Genomic DNA, 18,950 nt, shown 5'->3' with positions numbered 1-18,950 from the left:
TTGTTTCATGCCACGAAACACCATGCAGTTCATTTTCATACGTCCCATTCTAATGTCATTTAATGCTGGTCTTGGCCAACTAAACTGTTTACATAGTCAACTTTGTCAGTCAGCTCTCCATTATTTTAACAATGAACTTATAAAGAGGAAACTATAAGTCAACTTTAAAAAAGAGGGAAGCTTTGTTTTGGCTCAGAGTCTGGGAAGTTTCAGTCAATGACCAATTCCCTGCCTTGTACTAGGCCTGTAGCAAGGTAGCACACCACAGTGACAGGTTATACAGAGCAAGTGTCCAATTCACCTTATGGCTGGGCTGAAAACCAAAGCAATTTACCCCTGTGAGGGGCACATCACCAATGGCCTAAGACCTCTCATTAGGCCCCACCTCTTAAATGTTCCACCAACTTTCAATACCACCAAGCTGGTGACTAAGTTCTAAGCACATGGATTTTGCAGATTATTCAATGATCTCATAGAGCATCAACTCATGTTTCCCACCCAATGTGAAAATAGGCCACAGAAAATAAAAATAAAGAAAATCATCTCAAACTATAAAGCAGTCTCTGAGTATAAGCAGTGGTATTTGTCTGTTAGTTTGGTGCTTGCTTTTGTTTTTGGTGGTCCTGGGTTTTGAATTCATGGCTTCATGCTTGCTACACGGACATTCTACCACTTGAGCCATACTTGAAATCCATTTTGCTATAGTTCTTTTGTTTTTATTGAGAGGGTCTCTCATTTTTGTGTGGAGTCGGCCTCAGACTATGATATTTCTATCTGTGCTTCCTGATCTATCTACCAGTTCATCCTACGGAGCTGGGATTGTAGGTATATGCCACCACAGTCAGTCATGGGAAGAATTCTTAAAAGATCATTGTTAGTGCTAGGCACCAGTAATTAATGGCTGTAATTCCAGCAACTCACGAGGCTGAGATCTAGAGAACTACAGTTCAAAGCCAGCCTGGGCAGAAAAGTCTGTGAGACTTTGTCTTCAAAATCACCAGTAAAAATGGCAGGGCTGGAGGCATGGCTCAAATGGTAGAGTACCAGCTGAGCAAGCAAGCCAAGCAAGCTCAAGACTGAATTCAAAGCTCAGTACTACCAAAAAAAAAAAAGAATGGTTGTTGGAAGGACTAGGCATCACACCTGTAATTCCAGCACTTGGAAAGTGACTCCAAAGGGTCAAAAGCTCAAGCCTGGCTACCCTGGAATTGCAAGGAGAGATTTGTCTCCAAATAACAACAACAAAACATTGGTTTGGAGGTACAGGTGAATAAAGTCAATGTCCGCAAAGGGTTAACTCATTTTGTTACTTTTGTTTTTCTACTACTATTATTCCAATTTTCCTTTTGGTGGATAAGTCTCTGCTAGAATAGTTTCATGGGTTTTCTGCTTCTGCCTCTATCATTGGCTTAAAAAAATGTTCCTCGAAGATAGAAGATCCTAATTCCTGAAGCCCTCAAACATTACTCTATACTGGACAAGAGCCTCTGATTGTGTGGCGAAGTTAAGGGCCTCAAGATGTAGAAACTATCTTAGATTAGCCAGATGAGTCTTAGATATAATCACATGTGTCCTTGTAAGAGGGAAGCGATGGGAAATCAAACATATGGAGTTGGTGGCAATTAGGGAGCAGAGTGATATCTGAAGATGCTAGCCTTGAACAGAATTGATGTGGCCACAAGCCAACGAATGCCAGCAGCCTCTAAATGCTGTAAGAGTCAAAGAACTGATTCTCCCCAGAGTCTGTACAGGAAACAGAACCTCATCAATGTTTGATTTGGGTTCAGTGATACTGAATTTGAACTTAGACTTCCAGAAATGTGAGGGAAAATTCTGTGATAATTTAATGATTTAATGATATCCATAATACAAACTGCCTAAACACTCACCTGTTACTCTATATACCCTGTATACTTTGTGCTATGGTCTGGACATGGTTTGAGTGTGTTAGCCCAATGAGCTCCCTTTCCATAGCTTAGCACACTCCTTCCCCTTTCCACAGCTTATCATGCTCCTTTCCTAGGCAACACTAGCCCATATAGTAAAGGCAGTAAATAATCAGCCTCCTGGGCTGGGAAGGTGGCTCAGTGGTAAAGCACTTGCCTTGCATGCCTGAGGCCCTGGGTCCGATTCCTCAGTACCACATAAGCAAAAAGAAAAAAGCTGGAAGTGGTGCTGTGGCTCAAGTGGTAGAGCGCTATCCTTGAGCTGAAGAGCTGAGGGACAGCGCCCAGGCCCAGAGTTCAGGCCCCACAACCGGACCCCCAATAATCAGCCTCCTCCACCTTGGAATGACTGCCTTGGGGCAGCTACCATCATATAAGGCAACAAGAGCCCCTTAGAGTGACCTTCAGGTCTGGACAGCTGCAGGACCCCTTATCTACTACTTGGGCAGCAGCCATAAATCCTAATCTACCATGATCAAGCCCCTGGTCCTCACATCTGCTCCAGGGGCTTCACCTCCTAGACCCTTCTAGCCCCTCCTAACCTCAGTAGGTTATATATAGATCACCTCAGACAAAAGCCAGCACTTCTCACTTCTCCTTTGTGAGACGGGGTCTTGCCAGTCCCTTTACCAGCAATAAACCTTTTCTTTGTACCTGCATGTCTGCGTGGTTTTCTGGCAAAGTCTAAAATACTCTAACAGAGTGTGTCCCCCAAAGTTTTCTATGGTGAAATTTAATTTTCATTGTGGATAATAAAAGGAATAGAAACTTGTCTGACTGTGTCTAAAGGTGGAGGCTTTGAGAAAGATGATAGGTAAAGAGGCTAGGAGGCTGGAGTCCACATGATTGGAGTGATTTTATAGTAAGAGACCAGAAACATACAGACACATGCACATGGGTATGTCAACACTCACACCCCACACACAAACACACACATTTGCCATTGGATGTCTTCACTATCTTGGGACTTGGCCAGCAAGAAGTACATCACCAGATGTGAGTCCTCACCTTTGGAAGAGAACCATGAGTAAAAAATAAAACTCTTTTCTTCTCTAAAATCACTTTACTGATTTATTTATTGCAGGACAGGGGTTTGAACTCAGGGCCTCATGCTTGCTAGTCAGCTGTCCTACCTGTTTCCTTTATAAGTCTTTTCTTTCCTTTATAGTTTACTAAATCTGTGGTATTGTTATTAACAATTTGAAAAAAAGACTAATATTCCTCACTGCATTTCAGAAAAGATTTATGGTAGTTTATGTAGATTCAGAAAATATACTGGTAATACATATAATAAGTGAATGGATAAATATAAATAATGGATAAAGAAAACGGAGCCAAAGATAAAGAAAAGAAATGAAAAGGGCGCCAACAAGGGAATGCAAATAGAGCAGGCACTCCATACACACACACACACACACACACACACACACACACACACACACACACACACACAGAAAACACCAACTCCATAGAAACATAAAAGACAAAGTGCAACTTTACCCAGGAGTTCTGCTACCCAGAACATTTTTTGGACTGTAATTATGAATAAGATTCTCATTACACTCAAGGAAAATGTAACTAGAATCACTCGACTCAAGTTTATATGACTGTTAGCTCTACCATGGGTAAAGCTTAGAACTTAACTTGACAAAGCAGGATGGACAAAGGGAAAATGAGGTACAGTCAGCTTACAGTAAATATAGGAGATTCCTTCGTGTACTTCCTTTAAAATTAAGGGACCAAAGTCATTTAGGGGAAAATGAAACAGGATAACTTAAGGAAACAGAGGCCTGGTGAAGGCTACTCAGGAATATGGTATTTAGAAACACAGAAGTGCCCATTTTTGCTTCAAAGAGAGACAACCAGGATACATTCCTTCCTGAAAAAATTGCTTCTCCAAACTTAAGCCACCTCCTGTTCCAAATGCAGATAGCAGGGCACCTCCTTATCTCAGGATCTGTTTAATGGCAGGACCCTTTTTTGTTTCTTCTTTTTTTCTTTTTTTTGTCGGTTGTGGGGCTTAAACTCTGGGCCTGGGTGCCGTCCCTCAGCTCTTCAGCTCAAGGCTAGCACTCTGCCACTTAAGCCACAGCACCACTTCCAGTTTTCTGGTTAATTGGAGATAAGAGTCCCACAGACTTTCCTGCCTAGGCTTGCTATGAACCGTGCTCCTCAGATCTCAGCTTCCTGAGTAGCTAGGATTACAGGAGTGAGCTACCCGGCTTACAAAGTTTTCTTACCTGGAAACTCAGAACACCAAGTGTGATCAGAGCAAAGACGAAACACGTATCTTTGCATAACTTTGAAGCCAGACCCCCTTGCTTTGCCATATAAATACCCCAACAGCCAACGAGTTGTGTGTCTGTGTGTGTTTCTTTGTATCTATCTCCCTAAGAGAGCACACACATTCTGTTAGTGTGCCCCTGCCCTTCTGTCTATCTGCATGCATGTCAGGTTACCTGCTTACTTACTTACTCAATAAAGCTCTGCCACGCTCTTACCATCTTGATTTGTCCAGAAATTATTCTGCGATCCGAAGCCAAGGACCCTAGGTGAAGAGTTCCTACATTTAAAGGGAAACTTCACTAAACCTCACTTTTGTCCGGTGACAATAACTACAAATTCTCTAAGAGGGAGAATGGTTGTTAACCGTCTCCCTACTGAGATCCCTAGATTCCAAGGTACCTGGAAGAGTATTTACCTAAGCCTTGAATTTAGGTGCTGGCTTCACCATCAAATTATCAAGTATCCATTAAGCGTTGTATACAAGGCCTGCAAAATGTGGATGGCTTGAAAACAAAGCATACAGTATTTCTACGGGGGTGGGGGGGCAGGCAGGTTCTAGATAACCACTAGACGAGACGGGTAAGCGTCCCATCCCAGTTCCCGGAAGAACCTTCCTGGCCACTGGGGTGGGGGTCGGCAGCCCCCACTGGCAGGGACAAGCCAGGCCCCCCAGTGCGTCTGCCCGGACCGGGGCGGTGGGCCGGAGCTTCAAGGATGACAGATGGGTGGAAGAGAAAGGGAACGGGCCCCGGAATAGGTCAGAAGGACTTCTTCGGCCCCTGTGGAAAGAAAAAAAAACCAACAACAAAAGTCGGCGACCCCTGCGGGACCCGGTAGGAAAGCCCACGCTGCCTCGGCCCCAGCCAGCACAACACTCGACACTCGGTCCCCACGCCCACTTTCCCTCAAAGCCACGCCTCCAAGGCACCGCACTGCGCAGGCGTCGAAGTAGGCCCCCCCCCCTCACCCCCCGCCTCCTCTCCCCCCACCCAATTTTCCTCGAAGCCCCGCCCTAAGAGAGGAAGCTAGTCATTCCGGGTCGTTACCAGGGCTGCACTCTAGCCGCCACACTTCCGTTTCTCTAACTGCTCTTTGCATTGGTGGCCGGGAGCTTGGAGCGGGGGAGGGGGCGGGTCTTCCGGAACGGGAGGCGCGTGCGCAGGAGAGGCAGGTCAGGAGCAGGTAAGGTGGCTGGAGACTTTTCGGGGCGTTACGGGGAGCCGGCGGCCGAGGCGCTAGAGCTCCTGCGGGGTCCCCAGGACTGTAGAGTTGCCGGGAATGAGGAGACTCCATTTCGCTAGTGATCACCTCGGACGGATCATTCTGTGTGTGCAGGACTCGGGGCAGGCAGGCGCGTCACGCGCGTGTCCGCCGCCGGAAGCTCGGCGCGGGCCCGGGGCGCGGCGCGGCCCCGGGCTTCCACCTCTCCCTTCCCTCAGGGCGTGCGCGCTGTCCCTGAGCGTCTTTGCTCGAGACTCTACCACTTGATCCCCAGCTCCACTTCCGGCTGTGTGTGTGTGTGTGATTAATTGGAGTCTCACGCACTTTACTGCCCCAACCTTTTCTTGGGCCCCGACCCTCCGATCTCAGCCTCTTTCCTGAGTAGTTAGGATTACAGGAGTGAGCCGTCAGCGCCCAGCTAGAAGGACGGTTTTCAGTGACTGTTTTGCACACCTTAAAATAGCGTTTAAGTGAATCAAAATGTTTCTGTCATGTAAATTATCTTTAACACCATTATTAGGACATCAGGTTTGTTTTTTAAGATAAAGTTGAGTTTATGAGGAAGCACAACCAGTACTAAGGTTTTTCTTTTACTTTTTGAAATCAGTAAAAAGTGGCAATTGGTTAGTCTTAGAACCTATACTCAAGGACATTAGAATTTTTTGGCCTGTTTTTAAAACAAAAATCCGTATCCGACTCCTGTCATGAGCAGAAATGAGTAGCTGGGCACTGATGGCTCATCCCTGTAATCCTAGCTACCCTGGACGCTGGGATCTGAGAGTCGAACTAGCCCAGTCAGGAAAGTCTGAGAGACTTACCTCCAATTAACCACACGGAAACAGCAAGTGGCCCTGGGCTCAAAGTGGTAGAGTACTAGCCTTGAGCAAAATTGCTCAAGGACATTACCTGTGGGCCTGAGTTCAATCCCAGTATCTAAAAAAAAAAAAAAAAGTATACTGAAAACCAGTGGTGTTGGTAATTATAAGGACTCTCAGTTTCCCTGTTCAGCAAATAAGTGGCTCTTTTCTTCTAATAAAGGATTCCATTTGAAAAGGCTTATTCCCATTGTCTTTAATAAAAACTTGGGGACTTGGGTTTTTTGTTGTTGTTGGTTGTAAGGCCTGAACTCTGGGCCTGGGTGCTGTCCCTCAGCTCTTCAGCTCAAGGCTAGTGCTCTACCACTTGAGCCACAGTGCCACTTCTGGCTTTTTCTTTTTTCTTTTTTTTTTTTTTTTTTGGGGGGGGGTCCGGTCGTGGGGCCTGAACTCTGGGCCTGGGTGCTGTCCCTCAGCTCTTCAGCTCAAGGCTAGCACTCTACCACTTGAGCCACGGTGTCACTTCCAGCTTTTTTCTTTTTGCTTATGTGGTGCTGAGGAATCGAACCCAGGGCCTTGAGCATACAAGGCAAGCGCTCTACCACTGAGCCACCTTCCCAGCTCACTTCTGGCTTTTTCTGCTTATTTGGTGCTGAGGAATCGAACCCAGGGCCTCATGCATGCAAGGCAAGCACTCTACCACTGAGCCACCTTCCCAGCCTGGGACCTGGATTTTGTGATACATGTATCTATAGATCCCCCTTCCACCCCTCTCTCTCTTTGTCCCTCTCTCCCTCCTAGGTTGGCTTTGGTCTGGTGATCCTGCCTCAGCTTTCCTGGTGCTGAGACTACAGCCATGTATAAACATGTCCAGCTTCTTTGAATGAACTCTAATGTGACTTTCTGGTTACTCTCTCTAGTAATCTGCTACATTACAAAGTGAGCATGGAGATAACAGCATCCTGTGATAGTTACGGTCTTAGCTCCTTCTTCCTACCTGTCAGGTTCTTAGGTGCTGGTCCCTTTGCTATTTTTTTTGTGGCTATAAGGCTTTGTAGGAGAAAAGTATAATTGTAATGTGCATCATCCCGCCCCATGCACACCCTCTTTCAGGCATAATTAATGACAACAATGAATTAACAAATGTGTTTGAGTGGAATATATGAACAGAGATTTAAGAATTTTCTTTTATGGTATCATTTACTGAATACCTTTGTCTTGTTCATTTCTCACATAGCCCATGCAAGCTTGTTTTCAGAAAAAGGATACTTAGAAAGGATAGATAACTGTTCAAAACAGCACAGGTAGTAAATGGCAGAGGCAGTATTCAAAGCTAGGTCTCAAGACTTCCTGTAGCCTATGTTTTTTTAAAAATGGTTCGGGGCTGGGAAGTTGGCTCAGTGATAGAGTGCTTGCCTCGCAAGCATGAGGCCCTGGTTTCAATTCCTTAGTACCACATAAGCTGAAAAAAGCTGGAGTGGTGCTGTGGCTCAAGTGGTAGAGCGCCTTGAGCTAAAGAGTTGAGGGACAGTGCCCAGGCCCAGAGTCCAGCCCTCACGACCGACCAAAAAAATGGTTTGGAATTCAAGACAAATTTTCCTGTAAAATGAGAATATTTCCAGAAAGGCTTAGAAGTATCTGTGGAGAAAGATTTTTTTTTTTTTTTTTTTTTTTGGATCTGGTCGTGAGGCCTGAACTCTGGGCCTGGTCGCTGTCCCTCAGCTCTTCAGCTCTAGGCTAGCACTCTGCCACTTGAGCCACAGTGCCACTTCCGGCTTTTTTCTTTTTGCTTATTTGGTGCTGAGGAATCAAACCCAGAGCCTCATGCATGCAAGGCAAGCATTCTACCACTCAGCCACTTTCCCAGCCCTTGGAGAAAGATTTCTAATCTATATATGTGATCATAGCTTTATAGTGATTAATTGGATATAAGAGTTTCATGAACTTTCCTGCCTGGACTGGCTTTGAACTGCAATCCTCTGATCTCAGCTTATAGAGCAGCTAGGATTACAGGTGTGAGCCAGCAGTGCTCAGAATAACTAGTTTTTAATGCAATAATGGAATAGGAAGCACTGTCCTAGAGAGAACTGATTAAAGTCACAAAATGCTCATTTGTGATGTTGTTTTAAATAAAATTTCATCAGTGGTAAAAAAAATATGTTAAAAAAGTATCTGTGGAAATACTGTGCAATTGCACTAAAAAATCTAGATTTTTTTTTTTTTTTGGTCCAGTTGTGGGGCCTGAACTCTGGGCCTAGGCGCTGTCCCTCAGCTCTTCAGCTCAAGGCTAGCGCTCTACCACTTGAGCCACAGCGCCACTTCCAGCTTTTTTCTTTCTGCTTATGTGGTGCTGAGGAATCGAACCCAGGGCCTTGAGCATGCAAGGCAAGCGCTCTACCACTGAGCTACCTTCCCAGCCCCTGCACTAAAAATCTATTCTGATGCCATATGGTAATTAATTAAAACAAGGCAAAGTTAATGAAACAATTTTTTTGTTAATTTTTAACCTGGTATTTGGAAAATGGTATTTTAAGGTAGAAGAAAGAGTTAGCATGCAATGAAACTTTGTAGCTTCTGAGGTGACTTTTAGACATTTCCAACTCTCCAAACTTTATAGTTACTGTTAACTTTCGTTACTGTTTTCTATTTAAACATTATAGTTAGTGACCTTTTTTCTCAATGATAAAAATAAAACCCTAGTCCTAACAGCACCAGTGTTAATCCACTTGAATCCACACAGTGGAGCAAGGGTCAGGGGATTGCATGGTGGAAAAGGCAATGCAAAAAACAAGGCTTGTATGTGATCTCCATATAGGGGCTACAGAGACTTGAATCTGACAGTTCGCCCCTTGCTGGCCTGTAGGTGGCAATGCTGGCCCAATATTGATTGGTTGGTGTTGAAATGGTAAATGGTTTATGGTTTGATATTCTGCAGTTGGTTGAATTCAGGTCAGCTGCTCTTGTAATGAATCTTGAAATGGACAGTAAACCTCCTTAAACACTGAGTTCATTCTCTTGAGCACTGTTTTGAAATTTTATCAAGCGAATATAGAGCCCTTGGCCCAACACCGGATCGGCAACTTAGCCGATATGTGGAAGTCTTTTGATGTATTAATCTGGTCTAAATACTATTTAAAGGTATGTATAAATATTTTAAGAAGTTATTCTGGCAGCTTTTCCTAGGTGGTGTGTGTGTGTGTGTGTGTGTGTGTGTGTGTGTGTGTGTGTGTGTGTGTGTGTGTGTGTGTGTGTGTGTGTGTGTGTGTGTATTCAAGATTGGTTTATCCACAGATGCCAGTGGCATCAGCTAGCAACTTAGTTTTTATTAAGGTCTTGATTCAGAATAACAGGAAACTTCTTAAGCTGTTGATCTTTATTTAAGCTGTTGCATGTTATTTCTATAAAACTACTGTCTGTTTTTCCCATGTGGCTCTCAGTCTCTAGGCAGAATTCAATCCAGTAACCTAGAGGCCAAATGACCTCATAACTCATTAGTAGTTCTCAGAACCATCTGGTGCCCCGGAGGGGAACAGTGTTTAAAGGACTGATGATAAAGACAGCAGCATAATTTTTTCTTTGCCATGATTATACCTTTCGATGGCAGGTAGTCAGCATATTTATTTACAGATTGCTTAGGTGGTTGTTTTTGAAAGGTGTAATGACAATGCTGAGGTAGAAGAACTTGTTTCCCTGTCCTCTTCATCAGCCTGCAAATAAGTGAACTAACTACCAGTAAATAACTTACTGCATTACAAAGTAGGTCACTGTAAAAGGGGCACCACAGCAAGGAAACAATAGTGTGTGAAGGTAAACATGGAGCTTGCAAAGGAAATAGCTCTCAGAATTGTGGCTGTTTCTCTTCCAAAGCACGTCCTGCTAATAGTACACACTGATTCATGTGTGACTTATATTTTCTTAAAAAAAAATGCTCATTAGATAATCTTAGAATTTCTCACCCTCACATGTTTATCTCTCTTCTTACTTGCTGTATAGGGAATTTGCTCCTCAATGCTCAAGAAATGTCTTCACTCTCAGAATATGCATTGCGCATGACTCGTCTGAGTGCCCGGCTCTTTGGTGAAGTTGCCAGGCCTACGGATTCCAAATCCATGAAAGTGGTGAAACTGTTCAGTGAACAGCCCCTGGCCAAGAGGAAGGAGACTTACGACTGGTATCCAAGTCACAACACATATTTTGCGCTCATGGGCACACTCCGTTTTCTTGGCCTTTACAGGTGATGACACCCCCCCCCAAAAAAAGAGTGAACTGGAGGATATTTTTTTCCCCAGCCCTGGGCCTTGAACTCAGGGTCTGGGCACTGTCCCTTTGCCTCTCTACTCAAGGCTAGTGCTCTACTACGTGAGCCACAGCGCCACTTCTGGCTTTTTCTGAATAGTTTTATTAGTGACAAGATTCTCATGGACTTTTCTGCCCCGCTGGCTTTGAATGGCAGTCATCAGATCTCAGGCTCCTGAGTAGCTAGGATTACAGGCATGTGCCACCTGAGCCCAGCTTAGAGGGTATTTTTATACCTTTATATTAAGAGTTTTGTGGATCTTATTAGAGACCCAGGTCATTCAAAAGGTATAATTTGTGGGGGAAAAGACTTCTTTCAGAATATCCATAATGAGCACACTGGGGGAAAAACAACAACAAAAGCACTAGACACATGCTTGTTGGAATATTTTAGACATATTATAGTTATGTATAAAACATTAGTAATGTTGAGTTATTACTGAGCTTTGGGGCAATGTTTAATAATTGATTAACCTAAGAGCACTAGAGGAAGACTACCAAGAGCAAAATGGATGCAAATGCTGTGGAAGAAAACACCGGGAACACCAGGGTTGCCAGGGGTTCTTGGTGTCAGCTGAACAGAGTCCCTGCCTACACCTGATCTGCCTCCTAGCCGGTGTGTGGGAGCCTCCTTTCTCTGCTGATGGCAGTGTTGTTAGCATTGTTATTTCTTCCCACTCATTTCTGGCATTTTTGTATCTTTTCAATATATGAATTTGGTTTAAATTAGCTATAATTCCCAGTAAGAGTAATGTATAAATCACATAGGCTCTTAACACCATGCTTATGTGTTTGGGTAGACCTAGGACTATATGCCTATCTAGAAAGAAAAAAAGATCAAATACCTGTGTGATGATTTTTCTTTAAAAAATAAAAATAAAAAATAAAAGTTGCTGGGGGCTGGTGGCTCACACTTGTAATCCTAGCTACTCAGGAAGCTGAGATCTGAGAATCGTGATTCAAAACCAGCTGGGGCAGGAAAGTCCATGAGACTCCTATCTCCAATTAACCACCAGAAAACTGGAAGTGGTGCTGGCTCAGAGTGGTAGAATGCTAGCCTTGAGCAGAAAAGTTCAGGGACAGGACCTAGGCCCTGAATTTAAGCCCCACATCTGATACACACAGAATATTCTTAGTTAAAATATTATTAGAAATTATACTCCATGACCTATTTGGAATGTCTGGAATTGCTTGGGTCTTATGTCTCTTACCATTAATCTGGGCTCAGAAAATAAAAACTGATTGAGTATAACCCATAACTAATCATACTCAATTATTGAACATATCTGTTTCCTGCCATTCCATTTGAAGAATGATTATGGAGACCAGGGGGAAAATAGTGAACAGTTATCCCTGGAAAAGCAAAATTATTTTCATGAGCATTCAAAAGCAACCACCTTAATTAAGCTAGACAGACCCTTCAGTAAAGAAAACTCCATTCAAAGACCTGCAAAGAGGAAGCACAGTTTCTCAAAATAATTGATCCTCTTACTTAAACAGGTTCTAGGTTTTTAGCGTCAATGGAAACAAATGTCCCTGCCTTGTGGGGCTGTTTGTTTGTTTGTTTTTTGTCCAAAGGTTGAAAGAAATAGGGGAAGGAAGAAAGAAAGGTGAACAAATCATAGTAAGTGAATTATGTGCTGTAAGGGAGAAGGCAGAGCTGGCTGAGCTGGATCCAGTGTGCTGACAGAACCTGTGGTGGGTGGAGAGGGTTGTTACCACATGAAATGGGACTGGACAGTCAGGGCCAGCCCCAGTGAAGGAATGAGATTTAGGCAGGGCTTAATTTAAGGTAGTGGAATGAGCCACAAGACAACTAGGTAGGGAAGAGACAAGAGAAGGCCTTTGGGCAGGAGTGTGCCTGGAATCACCCAAAAGAAGTGTAGGGTTGGGACCCTGAGAAGACCAGAGGCAGGTGGTGAGAGTCTGAATACTATCATAAGTAATAGGGTTTTCATTCTAGAGAAAAGAGATCTGCCGAGAGCGTCTCACACCTGTAATCCTACCCACTCAGAATTCTGAGAGCTGAAGATCCAGGTTCAAAGGCCACCCAGGCAGAAAAATGAAACTCATCTCCAGTTAACAACCAGAAAACCAAAAGTAGCTCTGTGGCTCAAAGTGGTAGAGCACTAGCTTTGACCAAAAGAGCTCAGAAACAGCACCCATTCCCTGGGTTCAAGCCCCATGACCGTCAAAAAAAGAAAGAAAGGAAATAGGAGATCTGGCTTATTTTACTTAAATGATTATCTTCATTTCATTTCAATCTAGTTTCTGCAAGTGACAACATTTCATTCACTTTGATGGCTGAGTAATATTCCCTGTGTGTGTATACATACATATATGTGTGTATACATTTGTGTGTGTGTCATATTGTCTATTCATTGGTTAAAAGGCACCTAAGTTGATTCCATAGCTTGGCTATTATAGTGCTATAATCAACATGGGAGTACAGATATTTCCATTGTGTGCTGACATATTCCTTTGTAGATATGCCTAGGAATGGTATAGGAGGATCATATTCTTAGTTCTACATTTAGTCTTTTGAGGAACCTCTGTACTGATTTCCACAATTGCTGCACTAAATGTATACGCCCACCAGTATAAATGTCTAAGGGTTTCCTCACCTCCACGTCCTTGCCAGCATTGTTTACTTGTTGTAGATCAATTCTTTGTGCATTTTGGTCATTTATATACCTTTTGAGACATACATTTGATTTTATTTCATATGCCCATTCATTAATTGTTCTTCTGGTATTTAATTTTTGAGTTCTGTATATATTTTGTATATTTTGTTGAATGAGTATAGTTTTTCTCCCATTTTGTAGGCTGTCTCTTAATGCTACAGATTGTTTTGTTGTGTAGAACCTTCTTAATTGGATGCAATCCCATCTGTCAGTTCTTCCTTAGCTATGTTTATTTCCTACCTATGTCTAGCTTTAAGAGCTTTTCATATATTTTGCTATAGTTTCAAAATTCAGGTCTTAAACTAGAGTCTTTGATGCATTGTGAATTGTTTTTTGAAGAATGATGTACAGGGCTCTACTTTCAAACTTCTATATGTACATATTCAGTTTTCCCAATACCATTTGTTTCTCCAATATATGTCTACCAGGTGTCAAAACCATAGCTATGTGTGTCTATTTCTGGATCTAATCTTCTATTCCATTGGTCAGTTTATCTGTTTCTGTGCCAGTACTATGCTGTTTTTGTAATTGTGGTTCTGTAGTATCATTTGTAGTAAAGATAACCTCCAGCATTGCGCTTCTGCTCAGGATTGCTTTGGCCATCCAGGTTTTTTATCCTTCCATGTGAATTTTCAGATTTTTCTCTTTTTGTGAAGAATATCATTGAGATTGGGGAGATTGCACTGAATTGTAAATAGCTTTCAGTAATGCAGCCATTTTTACAAGTATTGAATCTGTCAAGCTGTGCACATGGAAGATTTTCCCACCTTATGTTTTAGTTTATTCTTAGGTTGGTTGTTTGTGGGGGGTATTGGTTTGTGTTTTGTGGTTGATTTGGTTTAGTTTGGTTTAGTTTGTTTTTTGCTGGTCCTAGGGGTTGAGTTCTGGGCCTAGGCACTGTCTCTGAGATTCTTCTGCTCAAGGCGAACACTCTACCATTTGAGCCACAGCACTGCTGGCTTTTTTTTTTTAAGTAGTTTATTAGAGATAAGAGTCTCACAGACTTTTCCTACCCGGCCTGACTTCGAACTGTGATCCTCAGATCTCAGCCTCCTGAGTAGTTAAGATTAGAAGCATGAAGCCACCAGTGCCCAGCTGTTGTGGAGTTTTTCTTTTGGGGGGTTGTTTATTTTTAATATTGAAATAGGAATGTTTTCTGCTTTCTTTCTCATCCCATTTGTTGTTGGTATATAGAAAAGCCTCTGATTTTTGTAGTTGAATTTATATCTTGCTACTTTTCTGAAAGTTGTTTATCAGATCTAATAGCCTTTTGGTGGTCTTTTAAGTATAGTATTATATCATCTGCAAAAACGGATGATTTGACTTCTTTCTTTCCAATTTATATTTTATATACTTGTCTCGTTGCTCTGACCAGGAATTCAACTGCTGTATTGCATAAGAGTGGACAAACCAGACATCCTTGTCTCATTCCTGACTTAAAAGCCAGTACTTGCAGTTCTTCATCCATTTAGTGCTATGTTGACCCTAGGTTTGTCATATGTAGCTTTTATTATGTTGAAGTAGTTTCCTTTTACTCTACTCCTTCTTTCTTCAAGGCTTTTATCAGGAAACGATGTTGAATTTTATCCAAGATTTTTTCAACATCTATTGAGATAATCATGTAATTTTCTTGTCCTTCCTTCTGTTTATGTGCTTTATTACATTTATTTTGTGTATTGAGCCATCCTTGTGTGCCTGGAATGAAGCCAACTTGACTATGGTGTATGATCTTTTTAAAGTACTCTAAGGTACAAGAATTTCATGAAGAATTTTTGTATCTATATTCATCAAGGAAGTTGGCCCATAATTTTCTTTTTTGTTGTTGTGTCCTTAGCCAGAGTTCATACCAAATATTTAAATGTAGTAAAAATCTATTGTAAATATCAGCTACCTCCTTCAAGGTAATTGAGTGGGAAATTAGAGTATTTATAGTGTAACCTTGTCTTTTAAAAATGTTAAAAATGGGGATGGGAAGGTGGCTCAATAGTAGAGTGCTTGCCTTGCATGCATGAGGCCCCGGATTTGATTCCTCAGCACCATATAAGCAGAAAAAGTGGAAGTGATGCTGTGGCTCAAGTGGTAGAGTGCTACACTTGAGCTGAAGAGCTGAAGGACAGCGCCCAGGCCCATAGTTAAGGCCCTACAACTGACAAAAAAAAAAAAAAAAAGTAAGGTCTGGCACCAAGACAAGATTATGTCTGTAATCCTTGCTACCCAGGAGGCTGAGATCTAAGAATTGCCATTTGAAGCTAGCCAAGGCAGGAAAGTCTGTGAGACTCTTTATCTCCCATTAATCACAGAAAAAGCTGGAAGTGGCACTCTGTCTCAAGTGGTAGAGTGCTAGCCTAGAGCAAAAGGAGCTCAGGGAGAGTGCTCAGGCCCAAAACTCAAGCTCAAGGACCAGGGGAAAAAAATTAAAAGTATATGTAATAAAGTTTTAAAAAAAAGTAATAAAAAAAGGAAGATGGGGAAATGGAAAGGAAGAGGTGTGATATGATGGGAAAAGTATGTTTTGAAGGTTCCAGAATAATTCAGAGAACACAAAAGAACATGTACAGAGAAAGACAGAAAAGATAAAGACACAACAAGAGTATTTCTTCCTTGGAAAGAGTGGCTTCTTCCCCAGACTTTTTTAAAGTCTGAACAGGTTGGGCCGGAGAGGCCTGTCTGGGGATTTAGCTCCATGGCAGAGTGCCAGCCCAATAACTTTGCAAGACTCTGAGCCAGGACCCTAGGCAGCATGCAGACAGAAAATGCTGTTTGCAGCTTGCTGTTTGCAAGGGCTGGCCTCCTGTGCGGGACTCCTAAGCTGCTGGTGGCTCCTGGCTTGCTCACCACAGCCCCTACTCCACTCAGGGCAACTTCTGCCTCTCTGAACTTGAAAGTCATCCGACCTCAGTATTACCAACTTGCTCCCCATGCAATTTGCTCCCCGCCCTGACTCTGGCTTTAACTTAAGGTTCTCACGTTGCTTAGGGTAATACCAACTATCACTTGGCTTCCCACTCACGTAGAATGCACCCCAAGCTAGTGGCATTTTGGATCTGATTTTTGATTCATGGAGTTCCTGCCTCAGTGTAGTTGGTGCTGCTTCCCACCTTGCTCCCAGTTGCCCACAGACAGTAATTCCTGGTAGTGGTTGGCCTCTGAGCTGGACCTTCAAAACTCACAGTTTTTCTGGCAATTTGGCTTCTTGTTGCTTCTCATTCATCATCTTGCTTCCCTCCTGACATAATTTAAGTATTGTCCTGATGATCTGTTGAGAAATATTTGGCATTCATAACTAATCCAGAAGTCTGTTGTATATACTATCCATTATATTTACAGAATGAAACATCAAATTCTGTAAAACCAATCATGAGAGTGTGTATGTGTGCACGTGCTTGCATGCTCACGCTGCTGCTGCTGCTGCTGCTGCTGCTGCTGCTGCTGCTGCTGCTGCTGCTGCTGCTGCTGCTGCTGCTGGTCCTAGGGCTTGAAGTCAGGGCTGGCTGTGAGCTTTTTTGCTTAAGGCTAACATTCTACCACTTCAGTCCCAGTTCTACTGTTTTGGTCGATTTTTGGAGCTAAGAGCCTCATGAAATTTACTTCCTGGGCTGGCTTTGAACCACCATCAGATCTCAGCCTTAGAGTAGTTAGGATTACAGATGGGAGCCACTGGCAAAACCCATCTATTTTATTTATTTTGGGGGGGAGGGATCCGGTTATGGGGCCTGAACTCTGGGTCTGGAAGCTGTCCCTCAGCTCTTCAGCTCAAGGCTAGTGCTCTACCACTTGAGCCACAGCGCCACTTCCAGCTTTTTTCTTTTTGCTTATGTGGTGCTGAGGAATCAAACCCAGGGCCTCAGGCATGCAAGGCAAGCGCTCTACCACTGAGCCACCTTCCCAGCCCAATCTATTTTATAACAGCCTCGGCAATTATATATTTGGCCCAGCTAGCTGGGCGCCAGTGGCTCACACCTATAATCCTAGTTACTCAGGAGGCTGAGATCTGAGGATTGTGTTTCAAAGCCAGCTGAGGCAGGAAAGGCCATGAAATACTTATCTCCAATAAACCACCAGAAAACGGGAAGTGGTGCTGTGGCTCAAGCGGTAGAGTGCTCGCCTTGAGCTGAAGAGCTGAGGGACAGTGCCCAGGCCCAGAGTTCAAGCCCCACGATGGACCAAAAACAAAAATTGGACCCAGCAAACCCTTTTCTTTCATCTAATTTATGCGCTAGCATGCTCTCGATTTACATATGAGGAAACCTAAGGTTCAAAAAGAGATCACTTATCCAGAGCCACAGAGACAGTAAAGGTTGAGCTATGATTTAAATAGCTATGTGCTTGGTCTTAAGATGGAACATTAACAGCATAGGCGGTCTTCAACTTCTATACCATCCACAAACATAAATAGTGCTGGTGACCTTGTCTTAGCTATTTGTCTTTTGATCTGGCTTTCTTCTACTGGATTCTTTCCAGAAGCTTTTTTCATATGAGCCATCCAATGCCATCAAGGCCACTTCCTCCAGCCCTCTGCCCATTGTTAGTAGAAGTTCATTCTTGGGGCACTCAGGGTCTCCATGCAACTGAAGATTTACACACTTGAAGTGCCTCTCATTGTTTAGGCTTAAGGTTGGGAGATATGGGGGTAGTTGGTGTGTATTGTAGTTACATAGGTTTACCTAAGTTGGCCTGGGAGGTTAACGGCCATTTGTGGCATTGCTTCTGTCAAGGGAAACTTAACATGAAGGAATTTTGGAACCCAACCCCTCCATATGTTGACGACCTCTGCACTTTTTGCCCCCCCAAGTGAGTATGCACTCTGGAGTCAGGGATCAATAACCCAAACAACCTAAAAGAACAGTGCTGGATTAGTGTGCTTTCAAGTCTGATAAAAAACAAAACAAAAAAACGAAACTGGTCAATTAATGTTTCTTTCTTTGTTTAGAGATGAGCATCAGGATTTTAAGGATGAGCAAAGGCGTCTCAAGAAACTCCGTGGAAAGGGGAAACCAAGGAAAGGAGAAGGAAAAAGAGCATCAAAAAAGAAATAGTGTTGTCCCATCAAGAAAGGAAATTTCTTCTTACTGACTCAGGGGGAGGTATATCAGCATCTTTCCACATACTGGAGGAATGTCATCTTTAATGAAAGTTGTTTGGAGAGACACAATCATCTCATGTTGAAGCCCAATCCAGTTATTAACACATTCTAATTCTGCAAAATTAGTTTTCCCTTAGTTTTGTAATCTGGCCTTACCGAATTCCACAATGGAGCAAGTTTATTGTCTAATGATACATTTAGCATGGAGGTGGGATGCTGAGGGGCTAGGGGAACCTCATTAAATGAGTATTTTGAATTTTCTCGTTCTTCCTTTCTTCCTCAGCCCTAACCTTTCATCTTTCTGGGTATTCAGACACTGTCTCTACCACCAAGCTTACAAACTTTATTGCCATCTCCACCTACTTCTTTGAGGCTCATCTAAGTGGGATCAAAGGCTTTCTTGGGAAAGAGAGTATTCAATGCCTACTGTATACATGGTTCTGGAGCCCTAGGAATACAGCAGTTAAAAGAAAGTCTCTGCATCATGGAACTTCCAGTCTTGGAGACAGACAAATTACATAAAATGGCATTAGAGGGCTGATAATGTGGCTCAGTGATCGAGTGTTGCCTAGCATGCATGAAGCCCTGAGTTTTATTCCTCAGTGCCACATAAACAGAA

At 43.0% G+C, this 18,950-nt stretch overlaps 1 protein-coding gene across 1 annotated transcript; it reads left to right on the top strand.

Moving 5' to 3' along the window:
- Window positions 1-5,321: 5,321 nt before the first annotated feature.
- Mrps33 (mitochondrial ribosomal protein S33) lies at window positions 5,322-18,587 on the top strand. Its single transcript, XM_042677168.1, has 3 exons — window positions 5,322-5,414; window positions 10,262-10,502; window positions 18,179-18,587. Exons 2-3 carry the CDS (start codon window positions 10,288-10,290, stop codon window positions 18,282-18,284), a joined length of 321 nt encoding a protein of 106 aa, XP_042533102.1. The 5' UTR covers window positions 5,322-5,414; window positions 10,262-10,287; the 3' UTR covers window positions 18,285-18,587.
- Window positions 18,588-18,950: the final 363 nt, after the last annotated feature.

This window comes from Dipodomys spectabilis, unplaced genomic scaffold (genome assembly GCF_019054845.1).
Source record: "Dipodomys spectabilis isolate Male_0828 unplaced genomic scaffold, ASM1905484v1 ptg000034l, whole genome shotgun sequence".
NCBI classification, from domain to species: domain Eukaryota; kingdom Metazoa; phylum Chordata; class Mammalia; order Rodentia; family Heteromyidae; genus Dipodomys; species Dipodomys spectabilis.
Note: the sequence above shows the minus strand (reverse complement) of the source record. Positions and strands in the feature narration are given on the sequence as shown.

Coding starts and splice junctions, on each gene's coding strand:
- Mrps33 (XM_042677168.1), top strand. CDS start 10,288: ATGTCTTCACTCTCAGAATATGCATTGCGCATGACTCGTCTGAGTGCC. Junction 10,503..18,178: donor CGTTTTCTTGGCCTTTACAG/GTGATGACACCC, acceptor TTCTTTGTTTAG/AGATGAGCATCAGGATTTTA.